General features: G+C 45.1%; 1 protein-coding gene across 6 annotated transcripts in view; it reads left to right on the plus strand.

Moving 5' to 3' along the window:
• The window catches only part of PIP5K1B (phosphatidylinositol-4-phosphate 5-kinase type 1 beta), a 310,428-nt gene that overhangs the window by 226,297 nt on the left and 57,234 nt on the right, over positions 1 to 26,897 (plus strand). For all 6 annotated transcript variants that reach the window (XM_042964804.1, XM_042964802.1, XM_042964805.1 and 3 more), the window contains 2 exons: positions 708 to 863; positions 7,544 to 7,688. In XM_042964804.1, coding sequence (XP_042820738.1) covers positions 708 to 863; positions 7,544 to 7,688 — 301 coding nt within the window. The remainder of the gene's footprint in view (positions 1 to 707; positions 864 to 7,543; positions 7,689 to 26,897) is intronic.

Below are 26,897 nucleotides of genomic sequence, written 5' to 3' on the forward strand. Positions count from 1 at the left end.
CCCAGTGATGTAGCCGAAGTACAGGCACAGCCTTCAGCGAGCAGGATTGATAGCGAAGTCCATTTGCCCTGGTTCGGGTTCCCAACACACTTCTGAAGTTGTAGAATGCTGTTGGGACAAAGGTCAGGAGTGAACGGTACATCTGATATAGCCGTGACCTCGAAAAGACCCAGAGGGCAGGAAATTTCAGTGGAAAGTCACTTAAAAGAAAAAAGCAACCCGAAGTAACTTGACTAAATTAGGCTTCCTGAGTATAAGATTAAACATTGGCATGTTTAGAAATTCCTAGTCCCAAGTTAATAAAACCAGGGTCATGAGAATTCTTCTTGCTTTACCATCTGCCTTTACCAACCCACCCGACCTCCTCCTAGCACTAGGAAAACATTGCTTGGAGGCAGAAAAATTCTCCTTTAGCCTCAAAACATTTGAATTTCACCTCGGGTGAGACTTAACTTCAAAATCTGGAGATGTATTCCAGTTTGCATGGACTCTAGGCCCTTGTAATCGAAGTCAAGTCACTGCGGACAAAAAAAATTGCCCAAACGCCAACAGTTTTGTCTCCCTTTCCTCGTGTATGTAAATCAAAGTTTCTTGTTTTATTTCTCCTCAAACAATGACTAATAAGGTAATAAATAAAACCTTAATTAAAAATATTAATGTGCTTTTACAGTAAGTTTCTTTGTCACTCCTTTGTCCTTCCTGTCTAGCTTTGAAGGCCTCACCTTCTAAAAAACGGTGCAACTCCATTGCTGCCCTGAAGGCAACCTCCCAAGAGATCGTGTCCTCAATTAGCCAGGAATGGAAGGATGAGAAGCGGGATCTGCTGACCGAGGGGCAGAGTTTCAGCAGCCTTGACGAGGAAGGTAAAGACATTCAACTTAAAAAAAAAAGGTGGGGTGGGGAGGAGTTCTTCTGATTTTATTTATATAGGTGATGTGGATTCACAATAGAACAATTAGAACATTAGAGGGGCGCCTGGTGGCTCAGGCGGTTGAGCGTCCACCTTGAGTTCAGGTCATGAGCTCACAGCTCTGAGTTCGAGCCCTGCGTCGGGCTCTGGGCTGACAGCTCGGAGCCTGGAGCCTGCTTCGGATTCTGTGTCTGCCTCTCTCCCTGCCCCTCCCCTGTGCAGGTTCTGTCTGTGTGTCTGTCTCTCAAAAGTAAATACACGTTAAAAAAATTTTTTTTAAAAAAACATTAGAACATACTGCTCTCAGAAACAAAACCTGGGGGCACCTGCCTGGCACAGTAGGTAGAACTTGCCACTCTTAATCATGAGTTCAAGGCCCATATTAGGCGTAGAGCTTACTTTAAAAAAAAAAAAAAGACACAAATTGTGTTAATGAATTTTCTAAAGGATACTTATAGTATGACTCGCTTACTATAAATTTTTTAAACACGTAAACAATATAATATATGGCTTAAGGTAAAAAACGTTAGAAATACACTAAGATATTCAGAAATAAGGATCAGTCACCCCACTACCTGGAGGTGACACATATGAACATCTTTGTGTTTTTACTACTTGGACCTTGTTCTGTGCATGTGTATAATGTGTGTGTGTGTGTGTGTGTTTCAAACATACACATTATATGCTTATATGTATGCACATATACATATACACACACTGTAACAATGAATTACCAACTTATTTAGGTCTTTAATGAATTTAATAAAAGTTTTAGAACTTTCCTCTTGCTTGTCATATATCCCTACCTTTTGTTAGATTTCTTCTCTAATGGGTAAAGATGTAGACCTGTATTTTCTATCTTTCCAAAGGGTATCTTTTGAAGATGTGGGTTTTCCAGCGGTCGGTTGCTGCGGTGTTAGACCTCACCTCTTTGCTCGTTCCTTTGTCACTTGCTAGCTAGAACTCCTGGTACAGTGATGAATAGAAGCGGTGACCGGGCGGCCTTGCCTTGTCCTGATTTTAAAGGGAAGGCTTCTCACATTTCACTGTTGAGAAAGAAGTTTGCTGTATTGGATACCCATAATCGGGTCAAGGAAGTACCTTTTTATTGCTGGTTTGCTAAAAGTTTTTATCAGGAATGAGTATTGAATTTTATCACATACTTTTTTGTCTGTCTGTTTGAATTGATTAGGTGTTTTCCTTTTCTAATTGTTAAAGAGGAAGTGACAGTTTCGACTTTTTTTAATCTATGTATTCTTCTGGGAATCCCAGCAATTCCTGAAAATTTCTTCTACTTAGATTAGCTCTCCAGGGGCGCCTGGGTGGCTTAGTCGGTTGAGCCTCTGACTTCGGCTCAGGTCATAATCTCATGGTTTGTGAGTTCGAGCCCTGCCTAGGGCTCTGTGCTGACAGCTCACAGCCTGGAGCCTGCTTCCAATTCTCTGCCTCCTTCTCTCTCTGCCCTCTCCTGCTCACACTCTGTCTTGCTCTCTCTCTCTCTCACACAAATAAACATTTAAAATTTTTTTTTTAAAGATTAACTGTCTTCTCGGGGTTTTCTTTTCCTCAGAGTCACTAGGACAGGGTGATACTCCTTCTTCTCCCCTCCTGCAGCACTTACCCACATGTTCCACGCTGGGATTCTTTCTTTTCTCATCTCCCTAGAAACCAGCTCAGACCCAGATACAGTGATACCAACAAAAGAGTTAATGAAATGCGCTTGCTCCTCTCTCTGGCTGGATGGCTGCAGTTTGTGGCAGCCGTGACTCCCTTTTCCTAAGCACCTCTGCACCAGCACTGTCCCTCCCACACTGCTGGTCTTCTTAGAGCACACAGAAAACTGTAAGGTGTCTACAGTCTGGGAAATAGGATTAATGGATTTTTAAACTGTATTAGTTCATCTTTTTTTATTTTTTTTAATGTTTATTTTTGAGAGAGACAGAGCATGAGCGGGGGAGGGGCAGACAGAGAGGGAGGCGCAGACTGCAAAGCAGGCTCCAGGCTCCGAGATGTCAGCACAGGGCTCGAACTCACGAACCGCGACATCATGACCTGAGCTGAAGTCAGATGTGCAACTGACTGAGCACCCCCCGGTGCCCCATAATCTTTCAAATAGGATGCACCATGTGACTTCTGAAGTTAAAGCAACAAGTCTAGTTGTCGGTCTGGAGGGAGGAAAGGGGTATAATACATACACTACATAACATCCAGAAAGTCTGGATGGAAACATTGGAAGTAGGGCGCATGTGCTTTTCTTCAGCTGAGCTCTGGGACCCACTGTTTCATATCTAAATGAGTTTATCTGGACAGTTCTTTCTACAAAGTTTTCATCATGCTGTGTACTTGGGGCCTTCCATTTTCATAGTGCACCAAATTGCCTCTAGTTATTAATCGTCTCTTCTGTGCCACTGTCAGCATATCTTGGTTGTATTAGTTTTCTGGGGCCATGTAACAAATTACCAGAAAGCCAGCCGCTTAATAGAACCTCCAGTGATTAGCTCACAGTTGTGTAAGTGAGAAGTCTGGAAAGGCTCCCCTGGATTCTCCGGGCACCGTTTATCAGGGATCTGAAGGCATCAGCTGGGCCGCGTTCTCATCTGGAGGTGTTGGGAAAGAAATCCTCAGAGGTCATCGTGTGGGCAGAATTGGCATCCTTGCGGACCCCATGCCTGCCTGTCTGATAGCTGTGGGCCACATCCGGCCCCTCGAGACCGTGCACATACCTTGCCAGGCAGCCCCCTCCCATCTTCAAACAGAGAATTTTGTACAAGTGAATCCTTCTCTCACTTCCAATCCCTGACTGCCAGATACACATTTAAAAGGCTCAAGTCAGGGCGCCTGGGTGGCTCAGTCTGTTGAGTGTCCGACTTCGGCTCAGGTCACGATCTCACGGTCCGTGAGTTCGAGCCCCGCGTCAGGCTCTGGACTGATGGCCCGGAGCCTGGAGCCTGCTTCCGATTCTGTGTCTCCCTCTCTCTCTGCCCCTCCCCCATTCATGCTCTGTCTCTCTGTGTCTCAAAAATAAATAAACGTTAAAAAAAATTTAAAAAAATAATAATAATTAAAAAAAAATAAATAAAAGGCTCAAGTGATCGGGCGCCTGGGTGACTCAGTCTGTTAAGTGTCTGACTCTTGACTTCAGCTCAGGTCATGATCTCGTGAGATCGAGCCCCACGTCGGGCTATGTGCTGGTAGTACAGAGCCTGCTTGGGATTCTCTCCAGTCCTCTCTACCCTTCCCCTGCTTGCACACACTCTCTCACTCAAAATAAATAATAAGGAAAAAAAAAAGGAGCTCAAGTGATGAGGCCAGGCCCATCTGGATAATATCCTCTAAGCTGGAGTTAAGGAATTAGTAACCTAATTACACCTGCATAATTCCTTTTGCGGTGTCAAATATATAATTACAGGAGCCAAATCACATTCACTGATATGACCCCCACTCAGAGGGAGATGGTTCAAGCATACATATCCCTGGGGATCATCCTAGAATTCTGTCTACCATGTTAGTTTCTTAAAAAAACTGAAGGATATAGGAGCTTGAGGAGATAGTTCTCTGTTTTAAAGAGCTGCTCCTAAGAGATTGGGGCTCACCAGTATCTGGCCCAAGTTGCTGGACAGGTCGCTCAAACAACCTCTGGTTGATGAAGTCAAGCTGGGTGCACCCAAAACTGGAGTCTTGATGAGCTCTTTTCAGTCCAGCCCCATCTGCCTTATACTGAGTAGCAATCCTTTCAAATCTGATGGACAGTGGTTTTTCGGACCCACTTTTCAATGTTATTGAGAGTTTCAGTGTTTTCCTCTATATTGAATGAGAAGGTGGGATCAAGCATATTAAAGGTCACTAGTCAGTTGTCCTATAACATTGAAGGCCTCTCTGATTTTTGCATGTTGAGTGCTTGGGGTACCTGCTTTTTTATACAGTCTGTTACCATCTGTTACTCATCATGGTAATTCTTTATTTTGACCAGAATAGGAGGCAGAGATGTACGGTCTCACACGTCTTACTTTATTTTATTTTTTTTAATTTAATTTTTTTTAATTTAATTTTTTTTTAATTTACACCCAAATTAGTATCTAGTGCAACAATGATTTCAGGAGTAGATTCCTTATTGCCCCTGACCCATTTAGCCCATCCCCCCTCCCCCACCCCCTGCAGTGACCCTCAGTTTGTTCTCCAGATTTATGAGTCTCTTCTGTTTTGTCCCCCTCCCTGTTTTTGTATTATTTTTGTTTCCCTTCCCTTATGTTCATGTTTTGTCTCTTCAGGTCCTCCTATGAGTGAAGTCATAGGATATTTGTCTTTCTCCAACTAATTTCGCTTAGCATAATACCCTCCAGTTCCATCCACATAGTTGCAAATGGCAAGGTTCCATTCTTTTTGATTACCGAGTAATACTCCAGTGTGTGTGTGTGTGTGTGTGTGTGTGTGTGTATCCCACATCTTTATCCATCATCCATCGGTGGACATTTGGGCTCTTTCCATACTTTGGCTATTGTCGATAGTGCTGCTATAAACATGGGGGTGCATGTGTCCCTTCGAAACAGCACACCTATATCCCGTGGATAAATGCCTAGTAGTGCAATTGCTGGGTCGTAGGGTAGTTCTATTTTTAGCTTTTTGAGGAACCTCCATACTCTTTTCCAGAGTGGCTGCACCAGCTTGCATTGCCACCATCTCACATATTTTAAAGTGTGTCTGGTCTCGTGGTCCAGAGTCCAGCCCTTCCGTGCCTACCCCCTTTCCCTCTGTGCCTCACTCCATCCTTTCATCTCCCCCTCTTCAAACCCCACATCTAAAACCTCACACTCATGCGATAGTGCCTATTAGGACCATTTTCCATGCGTATGCTTCCTAAACATGCATAATTTTGAGCCCGTCATGCCAATGAAGGGATCCCAGAAACACTTTAAAGTTATGTCATATTTATTATCGCCTGTCTTGGTTTAGCTTGGGGGAATGATGAAAAAGAATCTGGGTACACATGGTGATGCTGGTTAACAACAGTCTGTTGTATATTTGAAAGTTGCTAAGAGACTAGATCCTAAAAATTCTCATTACAAGAAAAAAAAAGTGTTGTATTGTAACTACTATGTGGTGATGGATGTTCACTAGACCATGATGATCATCTCACAATATACATGTTTATCAAATCATCACGTTGGACTCTTAAAATTAATACAGTGTTATATGTCAATTATATCTTCATAAAAATTTTAAAATGAAATTTGGGGTGCCTGAGTGGCTCAGTCAGTTGAGTGTCCGACTCTCAATTTTGGCTCAAGTCCTGACCCCAGGGTCATGGGATCAAGCCCCGTGTCAGGCTTCATGCTAAGTGTGGAGCCTGCTTAAGATGGTCCCTCTCTCCCTCTGCCTCTCTGCCACCCATTCTCTCTTTCTTTTTTTCTCAAAAAAAAATAATAATGATGATGATGATGTCTCCCTAGGTTAAAAAAATCACCCATTCTCTCTTTCTTTCTAAAAAATAATAATAATAATAATAATAATAATAATAATGTCTCCCTAGGTTAAAAAAAAAATCAGTGTGGGCCTAGTTATAAAAGTTTAAGGACCAGGATTTGTCCATAACTGTTATGTCCACAGTGTTCTAATTTTTTTTTAATTTTTTAGCATGTATTTATTTTTGAGAGAGCATGAGCAGGGGAGGGGCAGAGAGAGAGGGAGACATAGAATCCGAAGCAGGCTCCAGGCTCTGAGCTGTCAGCACAGAGCCCCACGCGGGGCACAAACCCATGAATCATGAGATCATGACCTGAGCTGAAGTTGCACACTTAACCGACTGAGCCACCCAGGTGCCCCACACAGTGTTCTGTTTTTAAAGCAACTCTGTTCTGTGTGACTGACCTGTCATTAAAGCACTGTCTCTACCAGGCTGGGCAGTAAGGGATACAAATTTGTCCAAAGTTTAGGTTAGGATGATTAAAAATGGTCTGGGAAGCATGTGTTTCCCGGCTGTTAAAAAGTCTGAGTACTGGGGCGCCTGGGTGGCTCAGTTGGTTAAGCGGCCGACTTCGGCCCAGGTCACGATCTCGCGGTCCGTGAGTTCGAGCCCCGCGTCGGGCTCTGGGCTGATGGCTCAGAGCCTGGAAGCCTGCTTCCGATTCTGTGTCTCCTTCTCTCTCTGCCCCTCCCCCGTTCATGCTCTGTCTCTCTCTGTCTCAAAAATAAAAGTTAAAAAAAAAAAATTAAAAAAAAGTCTGAGTACTTAGATCTAAATTGAGGAGGATAAATAACGTGCATATCCCAGGGAGGGAGAGCAGGTGCCCTGTGTGTTTCTACATTGGCCAATCATCCTGTTAATCTCTGTCACATTATCTCCTTAAGCTCCTACGAGCTTTTGATGTCATCTTTTGAAACAGTAAATCACTTTCTTAGGTTTTTCAAAGAACATTCATAATATCATTTCCATAAGCTGTTTTGTAAATTAATGCAGTCCCCTTTCTGTTTAACCTGTTTGCAAGGAGCTGTCTTACGGGTCTGCTGTAGTTCAGACGAGTGAGGTGAATTCATCATTTAACTCGCAACCTGATCTGCGAAATGAGTGCTTTTGACTCGACTCCACTGCATTTACTACTGAGATTCATGAGTCTCTGTTCTGCTTTTGTCACCCAGCCCTGGGATCCCGACACAGGCCGGACCTGGTGCCTAGCACTCCTTCACTCTTTGAAGCTGCTTCCTTGGCAACCACGATTTCTTCTTCTTCCTTATATGTCAATGAACATTGTCCACACGACAGGACTACGCTCTATTCAAACAGGTAAGACTTCGCGCGATCACATTACCCGTCTGGCTCTTACCCCCTTAGTGCCACAGTTACACGGGTATCTCTGAACAAGCACATGCTGTCCCTGACAACCAGGGTGTGACCGTCACCTCCCCTGTAAGTGAGAAGAAGTGAAAACATGCTTGGTTTTTACTATGTCAAGAAGCACCTCTAGGGGAAAACCCTTCTTGTGTTTCTTCACCGTTAATCATTATGTCCTATAGACATTATATACTCAGTTCTCGGGAAAAAGATGGATGTTTCATTTCATCATTTCACCGTTTCTTATGAATGGATTTTTTAAGCAGGTGTTCTTGGTTAATATTGCACATAGCTGCAAAGATATTTGAATATTCCCTTTTCGTTCGAGTGACCTTAGTGGCCATGGTAGAAACAATAACTACCCCCCAAAGTTGTCCCCATCCTAATCCCTGGAACCTGTGCCTTATATGTTACCTTATAGAGCAAAAGGGACTTTGCCAATGTGTTTAAGTTAAAGATCCAAGGCGGGAAGTGTATCTTCAATTATTAAGGTTGTCTCAATGAAATCGCTTGAAATGGTCTTTTTTTTTAATATTGTTTTATTAACACTACAGTGGTAGGCAACTTTATGCTTCTGTTTTTTCCTGGATCACTGAGTCACACAGAATTCAAAATCCACTAGGAGGCTGAGAGCCTTTACATTAAATGTATCCTCCCTAAAAATCCTTAACTGTATGCCAGTCTGTCCTCAAACAGTAAAATTCAGTTATGCACAGGGTCTTTGTAAGGGGAAGACAGAAAGGTTAGGGTCCGATAAAGAGAATTGCAGAAGCAGAGGGCAGAGAGAGATGTTAGAAGGCCCCATGCCGCTGGCTTCAAAAGGCGGAGGACAGGGCAGTGAGCCCAGGGAAGCCAGCAGCCTCTAAAAACCAGAAAAGGCTAGGAAACAGGTGCCCCCTTAGAGCCTTCACCGAGGAAGACAGATCTTCCAACATGTTGAATTTCAGGATTTCTGACCAGAGCTGTGAGAGAATAAGTTGTGTTGTTTTAAGCCATAAGTTTGTGATAATTTCTTATAGCAGCAATAGAAAACTAATACAGTGACTCTCAAACATGCAATGATTTAGTGTTTCAGTGTTGGGGGGGCGTGGTACTATTATTTCCTAAATAGAGAGTCACTTAGTTATTAAATACTTTGGCTTTTTATTTTTATTTCTTTCTCTGTTTATATTTAGAGGGAGCGTGTGAGGGGGGAGGGGCAGAGGGAAAGAGAGAGAATCTTCAGCAGGCTCCACATTCTGCACAGATCCGAATGCAGGGCTCAATCCCACGACCTGAGTCGAAATCGAGAGTCAGACGCTTAACTGAGTCAGCTACCCAGGCGCCCCTCGATACTTTTGCTTTTTAAACAAAACATTGTCAAATATTGATTCTAGTAATAGGAGATGATATCTTTACACAGAGATCACAATGTTGCCTATGGGCATAGCTGGTTGATTTTTCTCTTTCTGTATATGCAATTTTGGTTTTTTAAATTTTTTTAATGTTTATTTTTTTTTTAGAGAGAGAGAGAGAGATGACAGTGCACAAGCAGGGGAGAGGCAGAGAGAGAGAGGGAGACACAGAATCTGAAGCAGGCTCCAGGCTCGGAGCTGTCACCTCAGAGCGTGACACGGGGCTCAAACTCACAAACTGCGAGGTCATGACCTGAGCCAAAGTCGGTCACTTTACGGACTGAGCCACCCAGGCACCTCTGTATATACAATTTTGTAACTAGCTTCAGTTGCTGGACAGGGACTACTCTGTATATGTTCCTGATAATTATCTGTTAAATGTTGAACTGGCTCTTGTCAAAAATCTGGCTCTTGAAAGAGAGCCAGAAGGAGACACAGATTCTTGTCAAGAATCAAGATTGGATTCGTGCAGGTAAAGTCCTTCTGGCACAAGTCATTTTCCACCTCCACGGTTGCAGCGTGGCTTACTTCCAGAATGAGGACTCCGTATGGTAGGCTCCTTTTTAACATACGCATATTTGTAGATTCCAGCTTGGTCTGGAAGTTAAGGTTTGGTAACTGGAGCTTCTGTAGAAATTTCTTCCCTCTTGCCGTTTGCTGCTCTCTCTGCTAGATACCGGTTGGGGGATAGTGGGTGAGGCAACCAGTCTTGGTCTGGAGAAGTGGAATGAATGGCAGGGTGAGGCTTCAGTCTTAGTGGGGCTTCAGTTTAGATTGCTCGGGTGGAAAAGCCAACAAATAAGGCTCCATTATACATTACTCAACTCATCTAAACTGTAAAAGAAATTTGGTTTGCTTCCTTAGGCTAGAAGAATTTAAAGTGACCTAGCAGTGATGTGTACCTGAATGTTCAAATTTGTGACATAAATAGTCAAGCGACAGCTTTCCTATCTGTGTGGTATAGCTAAACGCCATTGTTTTGCTCTCACGTAGAAATAGCAGCTCAAAAAAATGGCTGGAAAGTCACAGGAAGCTCCTTGCAAGGTCAAAAAACAATTCCACATGAAGGCCTGGTGGTTTCTTTTTTTTTTTTTTTTTTTTAACGTTTTTTTATTTTTGAGACAGAGAGAGACAGAGCATGAACGGGAGAGGGTCAGAGAGAGAGGGAGACACAGAATCTGAAACAGGCTCCAGGCTCTGAGCTGTCAGCACAGAGCTCAACGCGGGTCTTGAACTCACAGACCATGAGATCATGACCTGAGCCGAAGTCGAAAGCTTAACCAACTGAGCCACCCAGGCGCCCCAAGGCATGGTGGTTTCTTATGTTTGCTACTGTTCTCATTATCAGGGTCACGTAATTGGATATGCTATTAATTTACTAGAATTTTCAGCACAAATACAAAAGGGTTTTTGGCTTGTGGGTTTGTTTGTTTGTTTGTTTGTTTGTTTTGGTGGCACTAGTCGTTAGTAAGTATGCAGTATCTTGGCCAGAAGTATTCAATTCTTGGGTATTCATAAAGTTCCCCCAGAGTCTGGAACTGTCTCCTTCCTAGCCAGCGTTGCAAGCTACCTCTGCATACTCCAGGGCTGTGGTATAATTCTTGGTACTTTTACTTATGAGGATGCTGGTTATCATATATTGGATGGGGAAAACAGTGTTATCTGTGATATTTTTCCCTTCCTTTTTTTGAAGTGAACTGTTGGAGATAAACCTTCTTTGGCATGGTATCTCTAACTTGCATTTTGATATGCTTAGCGGGCAGGTGGCAACAAGAAACCACTCTGTCTTAGACAGAAAGGGATTTGATACGGGGAATTAGGTGCTTGCAAAGTCCCTGAAAAGGCTCTGGGCTAGACATCAGGAAATCGCTCCTGGATAATGCCACTGAATGGGCCCACCAATAGCCCCGCAGCCTTGGCCGCAGTCAAGCAGGTGCCCTGCCAACAGAACGCAAGCTAGCGAGAGCATTTTGGTGATCCCTGAATGTTTTTAAAATAAGCAAACATTTGGGGCGCCTGGGTGGCTCAGTCGGTTGAGCGTCCGACTTCAGCTCAGGTCACGATCTCACGGTTCGTGAGTTCGAGCCCCGAGTCAGGCTCTGGGCTGATGGCTCAGAGCCTGGAGCCTGCTTCCGATTCTGTGTCTCCCTCTCTCTCTGCCCCTCCCCCGTTCATGCTCTGTCTCTCCCTGTCTCAAAAATAAAATAAACGTTAAAAAAAATTTTTTTTTAAATAAAATAAAATAAGCTAACATTTAAAAATCAAGCAGTTTTGGGGCGCCTCGGTGGCTCAGTCGGTTAAGCGTCCAACTCTTGGTTTTGGCTCAGGTCATAGTCTCACAGTTCGTGAGATCAAGCCCTGAATCGGGTTCTCTGCTGATAGTGCAGAGACTGCTTGGGATTCTCTCTCTCCCCCCCCTCTCTGCCCCTACCCTGCTCTCGCTCGCTCTCTCTCAAAATAAATAAACTTGAAAAAAATAATAATAAAAATCAAGTCGTTTCACTAAAATCCCCTTTTGAAAAATCAAAAGGGCCCGTTTAGTCTGGGCCCCTCTTGGCTCTGTTGCCTTTGGCATTTATCCGCTGGAGGGGGGAAGCCTGGACCCTGCTTCCCTCACCTCTGATGTCTCCTGCCTGTTCCTCTGGGCATTTCTGGTTTTAGCCTGAAGATAGAAAAGAAGCCAAAGACGTGTCTCCTATCTTAACCACTGCTTTAGGGGAATCATAAGGAAAAGGGGCCAAAAAGGCCCAGAGGTGCTAAACAGAAACCTCTAGCCTGTGAACTCCTGGGAATCAGTATCCCTACCTCCCCCCCACCACCCCCAACCCTAAAATAAACAAACATGATTCTAAGTCTCTTCTGGCCTGCTCAGTTTTGAAACCTAATCCAAATAGCCTGGAAAGAAAATGAGTTGAATATTGAACTTAAAATTCACATCAGGTTTTTTTTTTTTTTTAATCTGTGAATCATTTTTGTGTTAAGGCACAATGGCCTGTTTTGTCCATTTTGACTCTGTGCCTTACCTATCTGCACTTAAATAAGCCATAAATACTGCAGCTAGCAATGGTCATTCTGTCAGTCTTTTTAAAATCCTTTGAAAAGTGTCGATTAGTGCCGGGATGTGTCCACACCTGAATTGTATGTTGCAGTGGGAAGACTGCTCTCTCTTCAAATTATTCCGCCTTTTAAGGGACTAGTCTCTGTAACGGCAAAAACTCCAATTGCAATCTCTTCTTCCCCTCCTCCTCCCCCTCCGCCGTCGCCGCCTCCCCCTCCTCCCCCTCCCCCTCCCCCTCCTCCCCCTCCCCCTCCCCCTCCTCCCCCTCCTCCTCCTCCTCCTCCTCCTCCTCCTTCTTTTTTGTTTTTTGTTTTTTTGGAAGTGTACTCTAAAAATTGAGTAGGAAGCAAAGAAAAGATTGTATTTTTAAAGTATATATTTAACCTCATGATTGGGAGTCCCTGTTTGCACAGTACAGTTTGGTGTTCGGGCATGTAGTTCATAGTGATGGAGGCAAACTCGGGTGGGCACGTGCTTCCCAATCAAATGGCGGGATTTAAATTTTGAATCTTTGATCCTTAAAGTCTTCTTTCCTAGGCAGAGCTCTGTTCTTTTAGAGGGGGTATAAATGAGCACTAAGAAATGCAGAGGCAAACGTGTTTTACCTCAAAGATAAGAACAACTTAATATTGTGGAAATTCGCCACATGCAAGAATTTTATTTCTTGCCATGAGTCCCGGCACCTTTGGTAGCAAAGCTGGTGGTCTGATCCTGCACAAGTATCGAAAGCCCTCCTGCGTCCCAACCTATTTATAGCTTCCCCATCAAAAATACCTTTACCTTTGGGGCGCCTGGGTGGCTCGGTCGTTAAGCATCTGACTATCGATCTCGGCTCACATCATGATCTCACAGTTCATAAGATCAGGCCCCGTGTTGGGCTCTTCACTGACAGCGTGGAGCCTGCTCGGGATTCTCTCTCTCTCTCCCTCTGTCTTTGCTCCTGCCCTGCTTGTGCGCTCACTCGCTGTCTCTCTCAAAATAAATAAACGTTTTTTAAAAAGGGGGAAAAAATGTCTTTACCTTGATCACTGCTCTGGCTGCTCTCCTGTTTTTCTAGTGACTGTTTCAAATAGCTGGCTCATCCTAGAGGCATTTGGAGTGTTACAAAAAGGGCAGTTATGTCACAGGAGAAGCCACTGGTCATCTGCACATAGAGGTGACAGCTGGCAAAGGCCCCCTAAATGTTGAGTCCAGCATCAGAGATCTCAGAGGCTGACCCAGGGGATCTGACTGCAGTTCTCTGCCATTTTTTTCCTGCCACTAGAATCTCATAAAGCCAGGAGAGCACGGGAGTGACCATACAGACATGTCTAAAAGACCAGGAAAGAGAAGTGCAGAGACATGCACATTCTGTGACCTGCTGCCACAAGGTCACACGGTGTGCTGGTAGGATTTAACTGGAACACGGGTCTCAGAGGCCCAACCTCACATTCTCTCCTCCGTACCCCCCGTTCACTAAAGCCTCTTGTCCTTGTGCTGTTGTTCTTGCTGTGTGTGCTGTGCGCGGGGAGGCTGATGGGCCGGGGTTTCCTAACATGAACTCTGGCTTCATGATTGAGCCACGTTTTTGCCGCTTAATAACTGAAGTATTTCTGTTAGACAAAGTGGTGGGTCTATATGAATGTCTACCAGTGACTTTTGTTCTAGAAGTCATTGGCTAAGTTTGCTTATTAAGAACATCACGATGGGGTGCCTGGGTGGCTCAGTTGGTTAAGCGTCCGACTTCGGCTCAGGTCATGATCTCAGTCTGTGAGTTCGAGCCCCGCATCAGGTTCTGTGCTGATGGCTCAGAGCCTGGAGCCTGCTTCTGATTCTGTGTCTCCCTCTCTCTTTGCCCCTTCCCTGCTCATGCTCTGTCTCTCTCTGTCTCAAAAATAAATAAACATTAAAAAAATTTTTTTAAATAAAAAAAGAACATCATGACTAGGTGGCTCAGTCAGCAGGGCATCCAGCTTTTGATTTTGACTCATGGGTTCTTGGGTTTGAGCCCTGCGTCGGGCTCTGTGCACCTGACAGCATGGAGGCTGCTTGAGATTCTCTCTCTCTCCCTCTCTCTCTGCCCCTCCCACACACTCTCTCTCTCAAAATAAATTAATTAAAAAAAAACCATCATGGCTATGGGAACTTTTCTATCATAGCAGTAGTCGTATTTCAAACCATCGATAATGATAGGATCACAATAGTATAGTAATAGCTAATTCTGGGACAATCCTAAGAGTCTGTGTTAAGTTGTTTACATGCATTAAAGGGATTTAATTCTCCCAAGCAACCCATTATGGCCATCATATTGATTATCTCCAGGCACGCTTCACAATGTTAGGTCACCCCCCAAGGTCGAACGGCTGCCAGGTAGAGCCATGGTCTCCAGGCACAGCACTGACACAGAGCGTGAGGCCCCAGCCTCAGCCCCTCACCGGCTGCCCTCACCTGTGTTGTCCCGGCTCCGAACACGTGACCTTGAGACGACGCTGCTCATGGAAGTTGGGTAACACCCACACAAGTTGTCTCCCTCCTCCGTTTCGTGCGTTTTGCCTTTTCTTCTTCCATGTGATTGTTAAGTGAGGATTTTCACTTCTCCAGATGTGAGAGACCAAGGGTTCAAACGCTAAAAATATGACCTACTAACTTAAGTCCACAAGCAACCTGAAATAGCTGTTTCTTCAAGTTTTTATTTCTAGCTCTTCGAGTAGACTTCCGTGTCATTACATGATCCCAGAGAAGAGACTTTTGTCAGGTATCTTTCTGCTTGATTTAGAAAATCCCATATCTTGCATTGACCTAATAAGGTTAAGAAGGGACATTTGTGACTTAAGAGATGAGAGGAGACGAAGGTGGGTTGCAAGAACTTTCTAGCAGTTCCGGTCCTCTAACAATAACCTCAAGGGAGGGACAGCATGTGCCCGTGACATCTGCCATGCACCTAGCGGCTGCCTGCTGAACCGGGTGCCAATCTGGGCTGCACCAGCCCCTCAGGAGGTCTCTGTAGCCCTCCTGTAGATGCTGAATATTCAGTATCCTCTCCAGACCCTTTGCACTTTTATGGTTCCTCATCCGGTTCGTCCTTCCTTGCAGACAGACCACATCACCACCACTGTTCCCCACCTCTGGCCAACAACCATCATTATAAGTCACCATTTAGGACATTAGCCCCCAAAACAGCCCCTTCGACGTCTCTAATGTTGGGAAAGTTACTTTACCTTTCGGGCCTCAGTGTCCCCACTTGTGAAATGTGGATTATCATACAACTGCCCCAAAGGGTTGTTCTTACCATGAGTTGAAATGGTAATTGGAAAGCCCTCGCTGGTACCTAGTAAACACCATCAAAGTGTTTGTTAAAATAAAATAGCAAGACCTCATTGTTTTTGTCAAAAGGCCATCCAGAGTGCTTTGTTGGGTAGCGTCTGGTCAAGGAAATGGAAAACACATTTGGAATTTCAAACAGAATTTATTTTTTTTAATGTTTATTTATTTTTGAGAGAGGGAGAGAACCAGCAGGGGAGGGGCAGAGGGAGAGCAGGACAGAGGATCCGAAGCTGGCTCTGCGCTGACAGCCGATGGCCCGATGTGGGGCTTGAACTCACGAACCATGAGATCATGACCTGAACCAAAGTCAGACACTCCACCGACTGAGCCACCCAGGGGCCCCTCATACAGAATGTAGTAAGAGGAATCGGTTACCCGCTGTGACCGGAGGCGTGTAAAAGGGACGTTGCAGAGAAACCCAGGTAAGTAACTGCAGGCTGCGGCTCCCGGCACCTTACAGAACATAGACTCACGAAGGAGGCCCCACCTGGGGACCTGCTGCCCCCATAAGAGCAGGGACATCGGAGTAGGACATCACCAGAATTGCTGGGATAGCGGCAGGGACACAGCTGCTGCCGGAAACACTGCCCTCGGAAGGAAGGAAGGAAGGAAGGAAGGAAGGAAGGAAGGAAGGAAGGAAGGAAGGAAGGAAGGAAGGAGCACGAGAGAGAAGAGGACCGAAAGCTTCTCTCTGCCCATCCATCACCTCATCATCCTCGGCCCGCAGAACCTGGCACTGGAGCCTGAGCGGTGTAGTTCGCTGACTGTTGGCCGCAGCTTCACAAGGTAGAGTTGAATTAAGGTATCAGTGGCAGCCACAGCCCACAGGGCAAAGACTGGAGATGCAAGGTCTCTTAAAAAGAGAATTTGAATGATCAAAGCTTGACACAAAGGCAGAGAGTGCATACAGGAACAGGAATCGATCTGGACTCTATACGCTAAAAGGAATCACAGAGCCAACTTATTGCCGTGACAATATAATCGTCGTATGTAAAACAGACGTAATGTTTTTCAAATCAGCTGTGTCACTAGGGACGCCAGTATTTACCAGCAAGCCTGTCCGATCATCGATAATGCTTTCCCTGCCTCTGCGCTAGAACGGATGCTGGTGGTAAACGCCTCTAGAAATGTGTCCGCTGATTCCACGCGCGTGGGATAGATAAAAAGCTTCTTGAGCTCAAGAACTCCACAAAGAGATTTGTAAGCCTGGGGATGCCGGGTGAGGACCGCCCCCCCCCCCGTCCTCCCCGCCCCCAATAGAGCAGCAGATACGTGTTCAAGGCTGGACATCTGTTGCCCATGCCCTAGCCAGACACTTTTATTGCTGGTAATACCCTACCTACCCCATCACATCAACTGAATATAACTCAGTCTGGAGTGAACACACGCGAGGGGCTGGTGGATACGGTGTCTCTTCTGTTCTTCGTATAACGAAGAAAAGGATTTAGTCACCTCTTCCCTAGTGTCGGGAAACCAGGTGACCAAGCAAATGATGATGCGGGTTTGGGAAAGAGTAACTAACACGCTTCAGGATCCTCAAGCAAAAACCTGCCTTGTTACCCAGGCTCCCAGGAGAAGATCTCATTTGGGGAATTAGGACCATTTTAAGCCCTGCTGGGATGACAGGCAAACCAAACAGTGATGTCCCCTCCCTTTCCAGTTGTGACTGAGGCACCTGCAGAGAAAATTGGAGCTTGATAGAAGCTTCATAATATGCCTGCCAGTTTAGTTTTCCCCTCCTCAACCTCAGCACAAAAAAAAAAAAAAAAAAAAATCATATAGTCTGCACCTGGATTTTACTCGATGCCTTTTTTTTTTCTTTTTTTGACAAATTGTAGAATTGCTTCTGAAGTGATTAGCTTTTCAAACGACCCTTCATATATTTTGGCATGGGCAGGAAATTGAAGTGAATTTTTCAAATATCTGACATTCTATGAGGAATCATTTAGGATTCAGCATTAATTCAAACACTCATTTTTTTTCCCTGCTCTCTTTTATTCATTTATTCATAAATTCGACAAATATTCCTCGGTCCCCAAACATGCCAGACATTGTGCCAGGGGCAGACGTGATTCCTCTCCACCTGGAGATCAGAGTCTAGAGGGGGAATGTGTCATTACACAACTGTAGAGTATTTAGATTTTTTTTTTTTTTTTTGCTGAGGTATAATTCATACGTAATGTTATTTTAGTTGCAGCTGTGCAGCCTAATGATTTGACAGTTGTCTGTATTGCACAACAGTCACCACAGTAAATCTAGGTACCATCTGTCACCACACAGAGTCACAAAACAAAGCTTTTTTCTTGTGATGAGAACTTTTAAGATTTACTCTGTTGGCAACTTTCAAGTTTGCATGACAAGATTGTTGACATGCTGTCCATACACTGCATACTACATTCCCCTTACGACTTATTTTATAACCAGAAAGGTTTTTTGTTTGCTTGTTTGTTTTTGAGATAGAGAGCCCAAGTGAGGTGGGAGGGAGGGGGACAGAGAGAGAGACTGAGAATCCCAAGGAGGCTCCACACTCAGCCCAGAGCTCAACTCGGGGCTCGATCCCACAACCCTGGGATCGTGACCTGAGCCAAAATCAAGAGTTAGACACTCAACTGACTGAGCCACCCAGGCACCCCTATTACTGGAAGTCTGTACCTCCTGACCCCATCACCCGTTTCACCCACCCCTCCAACTCGCCTCCCCATACTGTCTTCTCTGTATCTGTGAGTTTTGTGTGTTTGTTTCATGTTTGTTTACATTCCACAGACAAATGAGATCATCTGGTATTTGTCTTTCGGTCTGACTTCACTTCACTTTAACATAATACTCTCAAGGTCCATCCGTGTTGTTGCGAAAGGCATTTCAGTCTTCGTGTGTGTGTGTGTGTGTGTGTGTGTGTGTGTGTGTGTGACTGAGTAATGCTCACATTTTTTGATGAATTGGTACATGGCAATATTTCTAGGTGCCTTTTGTGCAGTCAGATTTTTTAATGGATCCAGTTTATGGACAAGTCATATTGGAAAAAAAGGGGGAGGGGGGCAGAATGCGGCCAGCCTGACGATATCCTCAATTATCAAAACTGATCTCCCCCATCCATTTTCTGCCCCTTCATTCTTACGCCAAAAAAGCACATCTCTGTTTCCCTTGACTTGAGCCACTAACGCTGCATCTCTGGGAGGATGGTTTGCTGGAGAAGTATCTCTGTGGCCTTCCCTGTCCCAGGCCCTCCTTCATGAAACCTCTAGAGAGATACCTGTGCAGGTGTGATTCGGCCCCACATCCCGGTCCCTGCGTGCTCCTCAAGAAATTCTCAGGCACGTGCGAGTCACAGAAAAAAAGTTCTTGGAAGATAATCCTCTCCCTCTCCATCTTCCCTGAGGGGCAAAACAATTTCTTTGCCTTGTTGTTCGGCTGAAATACACACGGGCTCATTCAAGGAATTAAGAGAATATAATAAGAAATTCCTGAAATGTAAAATCACAACAGTAGGAGTAAGGTTTCAGGTGATAGTGGGACAGGACCTCCGTGTCTTGCTCACATCTCAGACCTACCTGGACACATCCGAAGCAGGGCCTCCCTTGCCGTAAATCTATTTTAGATTAATGACCCCTCTGGAGAACTCTCCAGCCTGCCGCAAACCCTCTGCCCAGCTCAGCCCTCTCCGGCCCTAAGCCACACGACGCTACGTTTCTGTTCAGCAGCTGTTCTTGACCTCACTGAGTCTACAGAGATCCTTGACTCAGGGGCCGAGAAAAGTCGGTCTCTCTAAGATCCCACGGGCCTCATGACTCTCTCACTCAGCTTAGAGGTCATTTTGGTCCTTCTCGGCCCCTGGAAGTCACCCTGTCAATCCTGACCATTTCCCTCCATCCATTTGGTTTGGCCCCATCATGTTCCACTTCTGTTCTGATTAAGCCAGTCTTGTGCATCTTGGTCTGTCGCCCTAGATAGCCCCCCGCCGTGTGGCCCCACGCAGGGCAGCACACAGGCTTGTCCATACCTACCACTTAGCCGTTGTCAGCTGCTGCGGCCTCTCTCTGAGGCGCCCCTTTGGCCCACCCACTGTGTTCCCATTTGCCTTCTGAGCCGTCCCGTCGTGTCGAGCTCTGTCATCACACATGGAGTATTGGTGACTGCCGAGGCCTGAGATCAGTGGTGAGTGAATTTACGCCAGGCCCCTGACAGCCCTTCTCCAGCCACGGGTCCTCTGGTGCCAGGTTCCGCCACATTCCTGAGTTTAATTTCTTCTCTGATGCACTTCACATAATACACAAAAAGGAACAAATACCATTTCACGCAAGGCAAGAAGAGAGTTGATCCTTTGTTTAATCCTCTGTGATCTGTGGAATTATCTCCGCAGGAGCTGGCTCTGTCTCCCTGTAATTTAAGTGACTTGCTCATCTTTGGGGGAAGAATTTCACCCAAGTGCAGAGAGGGAAACTTGGCTGCTGGGGGCTCGTTGATTTCAGAGAAACGAACAGACCCAGCCCCCTACAAGTGCGCTCAGTGTATCTCGCAACCAGCCTTTTGCTCTTAGCGCACGGTGGTCATGGGGGTGGGGGTGGGGAGGCGGATTAGGTAAGGGTAATGAGGGAATTAGGAGGCAGTGATAAAATCTCAAGTCAGAATAATATTAATCTAAAATGTAATTATTTAATAGCCTGTTTTCAAGGATAAAGTAATAAAGATGAAATATATAATGATGTAAAGGACCTCATTAGTTTTCTGGCCACCCACATTAAAAATTAGCATTTGGAAGGTCACAAAAGAACTTAAGAAGGGCCAGACTTTCTTCCCAACAAAGGCTTTGGCTGAAATGAAAATGTCATTCTAACGGGCCGCTTGGAGGGCTTATGCGTTAGCGTTTCTCTGACGTTCCTCCCGTTTTTCCTTATCACGATGGAAGTGTGCTTCCTTGTACTTAATTCATCTGAGAAGACTTGTTTGGTCTTTTATTTACACATGAGTGCGTCTGGGTTGGTGCCCTAGTAATTCTCACTGCTGTGCCTGGCCGTCTCCTTTGTCATCCCTGAGCTGTGACAGGAGAGAAGGCAGGCATGCCAAGGCCAAGGCCGAGCACCTTGTGACTTTTCCCCACCCACCCTCCCAATGCTTTTCCAATCTTAGTGGCAAAACTCACCCCGTAAGAGCCATAGGGTTTGGGGAACAGCAGGGTCCTTTTGGCCTTGTGCCAGCCTTTAATTGTTTTGTATCCAAATTATATGTGCCAGGTTTAACGAATAGTTGTATACAGTTTGTTAGGAAAAAGAGCAGGTCCTAGCACACGTCCCTTTACACTCCCCGTCCCCAGATGCAGCCACCTTCAACTCTTCTAGCTGGTTCCTTTGGCATTTAATTCCATATCTCTGGGTAGCATGCGACTGCTGCCATTTCTTGATCTTTCTGGTGTAGGCGTTAGCTTCCCACCATCGAAGACGGAGATGGAGCTGTGTTTTCCCCACCCCACACCTACCATGTGCATACACCCCACTCACTCGTCCACCTCTTCCTTCTCCAGTAGGTTTACATCATGCTCGCACCTCGATCTGTATTGAGTGTTTTAGTAAGACAGTGTGAATACCCCTGTGTGCTTTCCTTTTCTGTCCGACTCTTTGTTCTCCCTGCAATAAATACTGTCTCGTTCTGTTATTTACCTAGCTTTCTGTTTGTCCTTCCTGGGAGCCTAGACCCTGCCCTGGCTGTCTTCATTGTTTTTCCAGTTGTTCGGATACGTTAGGTTCTGTTAATTTCCTTGTCTTGTAGAAGTTTCCCCCCCAAAAGCCTTCTTACCTTCTCCATTCCGGACTGATTGCCCTCTAGGGCCTGAGGCATATGTGTTAGGTTGGGATCTGGGGATCCTAATCACCTCTTGTCTGTATTGGTTCCCCTGTTTCTCATATCCTGTATTTTCCTTTTTTTTTTTTTTTTTTTTGGTTTATCACTTCATTTTGGGGGAACCCATCATTCTCCAGTATCTTTCTAAGAAAAGGATTTACGGGAGGCAGAATATTCAAGGCCTTCTATGGCTAAGAAATGCTTTATTCTAACCCCAACACTTGACGGATAGGTTGGCAGATCTAGAACGCTCTGTTACAGATTTATGTTTTCAAAATCGTAGAACCTTCGCTGCATTATCTTCTGGTTTCTGGTTACTGTTGAGAAATCCCTTGCTTTTCCGATTCCTGATCTTCTGTATATGGCCTCTGTTTTTCTTCAGGAGTTTGTAGTGTCTTCAACTTCTCTCTTTTTACTCAGCATTTCATGATCATGTGCCTGGCCGTAGGTCTGTTTTCAGCCACTGAGTGTGGGACACTCAGAGGGACTTTTCAGTCTGCAAACTCGTGCTTTTGAGTTTGGGAAAGTTTTCTTAACTTTTTAAATTTCCTCCCTTCTCTTTTCTTCTTTCTGCAGTTCCTTCTATGCATGTAAGATATACTGGATTTGTTTATATTTGTTTATTTTTCTTTATTTCCACCTGTGTGTCCTTCAGTCCCACTTTCTCTGAGCACTCCTTTGCTTTTCCCCCAACCTCCGCTGTGTTTTTCATTTCTATCGTCAGATTCTCCAAGAATCCTTTTGTGTTCCCTGGGGTTCCCTTTTGTGGCAGTCTTTTTTTATTTCATGCTTGTAATTTCTTTCCTCTGTGAGGCTATCACAATTGTGGGTTTCTTGGTTTTGCTCTGATTTTTGTCTTTTCTCCCTTTCTGGTCTCAAGTGTCCTGTGGGCTGCATTTTCCATTGGTTCTGGCCTGCATCTTTCACGTTGGAGGTTTCCCTCAAATTTCTGGAAATCCTTGCTCATTGCTCAACCACAGGCTTGAAATGGGAGAAGAAGTTGTTGCCCGGAAGCTTCAACCTCTGAACCGAGCTTGATGACCAAGCTTTATAAAAGGTGGTCTGGCCTCTGGGAACTGGTGTTAACATTTGCTCATCTCTGCTGCCGAGCTGGCCAGATTCCCCAGTAGAAGATGCTTCTAGTTTCTTGCTCAGAGGGGAAGGGCCTGACTGTCAGCCTTCTGAGACCTGGGGCAGGAAAGAGGATTGGGTGTCTCAGCATCTAACATGCATACTTTCACTTCATTGCTCTCTTTCCCCTCCCCTGCCAGTGGTGCCCGTGGGCCCAGATAGCCTGTCTTCTATGCCCCCATCAGAAGCAGGGGGAAAGTACCTTCTAGTCTTCTCCTGGGACAGGGCAGAGTATCTCCCTGGCTATCTGTCTCTTAGCTTCTCCAGCGGTGGCTTCAGATTCGGCGGTCTGGGTTGGCTCTCACTACCTGTCCATGTGTTTTCCAGGCTCCCAAATGCTGGAGATTTTAGGCTCTTCCCTTCTAGGCTAGATCTCCTTCTAACCCTTCATTACAGTCTTCGAGGGGGTTCAGGTGACAGTACAGTCACATGGGGTTTGTTGCATCTGCCTCTGCTGCTTCGTCTGTAACCAGGAAAGGCCCAGAGCCTTGCTGAGAGAGGATCCCGAGGTTGTCACGTCGTAGCAGAACTCGAACTAGCAGGTACCCTTCCTGACTCCTTGTCCACGGCAGCCTCTTTCAAAACAGACATGCTCCTGTTGGAGTGTGTTGGATGCCAAGTCCCCAATCTGGGACCCTCCAGATACACCTGAGAGGCCTCCTGGGTGCTCACCATCAAGTCTTATCCCACTGAGCACCATCACTGCCCCCATCCACCCTCCGTGGCACCTCACTCTGTCCTGTCCACCTCCTGCTGGGTCACCTGCTCTCTGCACTGGAGGCCCACAGCCCCTAGAGCTCTGTGGCACAGAGGGGAGAGCCCCCTAACTTGTTAGAGGGGGGCCCAAAGCAATACTGCTTGGGCCTGGTGTTTTGCAGACTTTTAGTAAAGCAGGTCTTTCTGGCTCTTAAATTTCTTTTGCCTGCCCTTCCCTGCCCTTCCCCTGCTGTCCCTCTCCCTCTCTCCCTCTGTCTCAGTTTCTCTGTCTCCCTCTCCCTCTCCCCCTGGTAATCAAACCCGGGTCCGTGGAGTTTGCTTTCCACACATAACTAAACATACCCTCTGATACTAAAGACGTGACTCCATTCATTTGCTTTGGCAGAACTTTCTTATTCCTCTGCACGTACACTTGCCCCCGGGCCGGCCCACAGCCCCCCAGTCCCATCTAAATACTGCACGTGGACATTGCTTTGTCTCAGTTCTCAGGCTGGGACCCTTACCATGTCTCTTAATATTTTCTCAAATACTTTAATTCGGTATCCTCAGGCATTTCAGTGCAGGGGGGAGGGGGCCTTCTAGCCACAGGAGAAGACGCTAGAGAGGATGGAAAAGATGGAAATCTTTGCTCTCGGGAAACCAGAATACTTGTGCCGATAGGTGTGCACAGTGAGCCAGGAGAACAGCTGGGACAGACAACTTGCTCAGCACCGGCTGTGATGCCCACAGCAAAGGGACCGTGCTGAAGACAGAAGCCACACGTCCCGGACAGGCCTGTCCATTTCTTTGGTGTGATAAGTGCTCGGCAGATGCTTTTGTTTTTTCTTTTTCATTATCCAAATGCACCACTTGACGTGCTTATGTGTATTTGAACTAAGAAGGGAAATTGTGTTATCAACAAGTTTAATTCCAGGCAAGCGTGTACACATCACAATCCTCTGGCCACGTTTGGAACAATAATTAAGCGATCTTCCTCTTCAAGTGCAGACAGATGCTTGGAGCTCGTCACCTCTGGCACCGTGACAGCGGCGTTTTTCCGTTTGCTCTCATGTGTCACTCAGTCCCATGTGCCCTTCTGTGGTTGAGACCTTTAAAATTCACTCCCTTGTCTCAGTGACATAAAAACCGTTCTTAGTAAACAAGGGGTTCCCACATAAAGCCCTCTCGGTGTCTGGAGACCCGAGGAACTGGATGTTTTTGTTGAAGAACACACGGAGCCCAGGCGTAACTGGAGCGTGGCACCTCTTTGCCAAGACAGGAAGGAGAGTCACCTGAGAGCTGGCCTCAGATTGAAATAATTACATGGATTCAGGGCAATGCTGAGAGCTTTATATTTTTATAAAGTCTTTTACTCTGTCATTATGGAAGACTTTTTTGGAAAACTGGTGAGTTATAGGAACTTAGTAATCGATGCCCAATTTTTACATCTTTTGTTTATGGTAACAATCCAGAGAGCGTGAATGTCTGCTCTGTTCCACGTAGTCTGCCAAGCACTTTATAGATACTCTTTTGTTCAGTGCACCTGTCAACCCTGTCAGGTAGGCATTGGTGGCGTTAGTAAAAGGGACTTACTTAGAAACACACATGACAGGAACATAGGAAAGCCAATTATTGGGGCGCCTGGCTGGCTCAGTCGGTTCAGCATGCAACTTTTGATCTCCCATGTTGAGCGTGAGATTGTTTAAAAATATACAATTTTTAAAAAAGTAAATCTAAAAAAAAGAAGTTGGTTATTATCAAGGCCATTGTGCACCCAAATCAAAAGCATAAGTTGGCCCACAAAGTGAACTTCTAGATACTAATAAAAATTTTTTTAATTTTTTTAATGTTTATTTAATTTTGAGAGAAAGAGTGTGAGCGGGGGAGGGGCAGAGAGAGAGGGAGACACAGAATCCGAAGCAGGCTCCAGGCTCCGGGCTGTGAGCACAGAGGTCGATGTGGCGCTCGAACTCACGAACTGTGAGGTCATGACCTGAGCCGAAGTCGGACGCTCAACTGACTGAGCCACCCAGGCACCCCATGTCATAATTTTGATTAGACTGATACTCACCTGATTATGTCATAAACACTGTTCACCTCTCCTCTTGTGAAGTGTCATTACTTTTCTTTGTATTTTTCCCAAAAATGAATGATGTTCTGTTCTGCTTTGCTAACTTGGTTGTCTGTGTGTTTCTTGCCAGTTGAATCTTCTTATCAGGTGAAGAAGTCTGTCACCATGTCTGATTGGTTCAGATGCATTGGACAGTATATCCTTGTCTGCCCCTGAAGACTGTCTCCCCAGAGCCTCCTGATCTGACCCAGTCTTCTCGCTGTGCCTGGTGTGCAGCTATCCTGGGAACTTACTTCACTGTTGCTCTGGGGATTCCATTTGCCTCTGGTATTGGCTCCCCTGCTTATAGTCCTCATGTCTTCGTCTTCTTGGTTTGTTCTCTTGTTTTTGTGGAGCACATCCTCCAGTATCATTCAAGATAAGGTCTCACTGGAAGTAAATTTTTTGACATCTTGCATGTCTGAAAATGTTTTCATGCTCAGCTTGTAAACTATTGTAACTAATAGTTTAGCAGGGTATAGAATTTCATCTTGGAAGTAGTTTTCCTTTAGGCTTTTAAGGGTATTGTTTCTGTTGTCTTCAAGCTCCCCCTGGTTGCTTTTGAGAAGTTCAAAGTCATTCTGCTTCCTGATCCTTTGCATGTGACCTGTTTGCCCTCCCTCTGAAAGTTTAAGCATTCTCTGTTTTTCCTGACAAATTGGACTGGAGTGGGTCTTATTTTCATCCATTGTACAGTATACTCAGTGGGCCTTTTAAGTCTGCACACATCCTTCCCATCTAGGACATTTTTTTTCTTTCCTTTTTCCTTTTCGTTTTTAGATCTGGGATCTTTTCTTAAGGATTTCCTTGCATATGTTTTCTCTGTTGTCTCTTTCTGTGTCTCCTCGTTTGAAAATTGGAATTGCTGGACTGGCCTTCCATGTTTCCATTATTTTTCTCTGTTTCTATCTCTTTTTGCTTTGTGGTGTGTGTGTGTGTGTGTGTGTGTGTGTGTGTGAGAGAGAGAGAGAGAGAGAGAGAGAGAGAGATTGAGATTACATCAGATTTTCATACGACTCTGTTATTGAGTCATTTCCACTATTATAATTGTTTTTGTTTTTGTTTTTTTTACTTTCAGAGACCTCTTTCTCATCTTTATGATTTCTTTTTTTAGGTATCATATTCTTTTATTTAATAGTTACAGTAATTTACCTGAGGATGTAAATGATGGTTAAGACATGAATATTTTGGCATTTTCTGCCCCCTGCATAATCTCATTTTCCCACCAATTAGCTGTTTTCTGTATTTTCCATCTCTTTTACAGTAGTGACTTTTCTCAGATTTCTGGTAACCCCTCATTGTCTGCCCTGCTCTATGGAGATGGAAAGTGAATAGTAGTTACCTGGTACAGAGTAGCTGGGGGAATGAAGGGTGCTTGCTCATGAGAAAGGTTTTCTTTCTGGGGTGATGAAATGTTCTAGTTAGTCATAGTGATCGTTGCACAACTCTGAATACACTAAAAACCACTGGATTGTGCACTTTAAATGGATCGTTTGTGTGGTGGGTGTATAATATCTCAGTAAAACTATTTCCAAACAAAGTGGGACACTACCAAGATGATTTAAAAGTTCACCATGTGTGATTGGGGCTTGTTGTCTACGGGCTTCACTGTAGGCTGATCTGGCCAAGCTATTTAG

This window comes from Panthera tigris, chromosome D4 (genome assembly GCF_018350195.1).
Source record: "Panthera tigris isolate Pti1 chromosome D4, P.tigris_Pti1_mat1.1, whole genome shotgun sequence".
Taxonomy (NCBI): domain Eukaryota; kingdom Metazoa; phylum Chordata; class Mammalia; order Carnivora; family Felidae; genus Panthera; species Panthera tigris.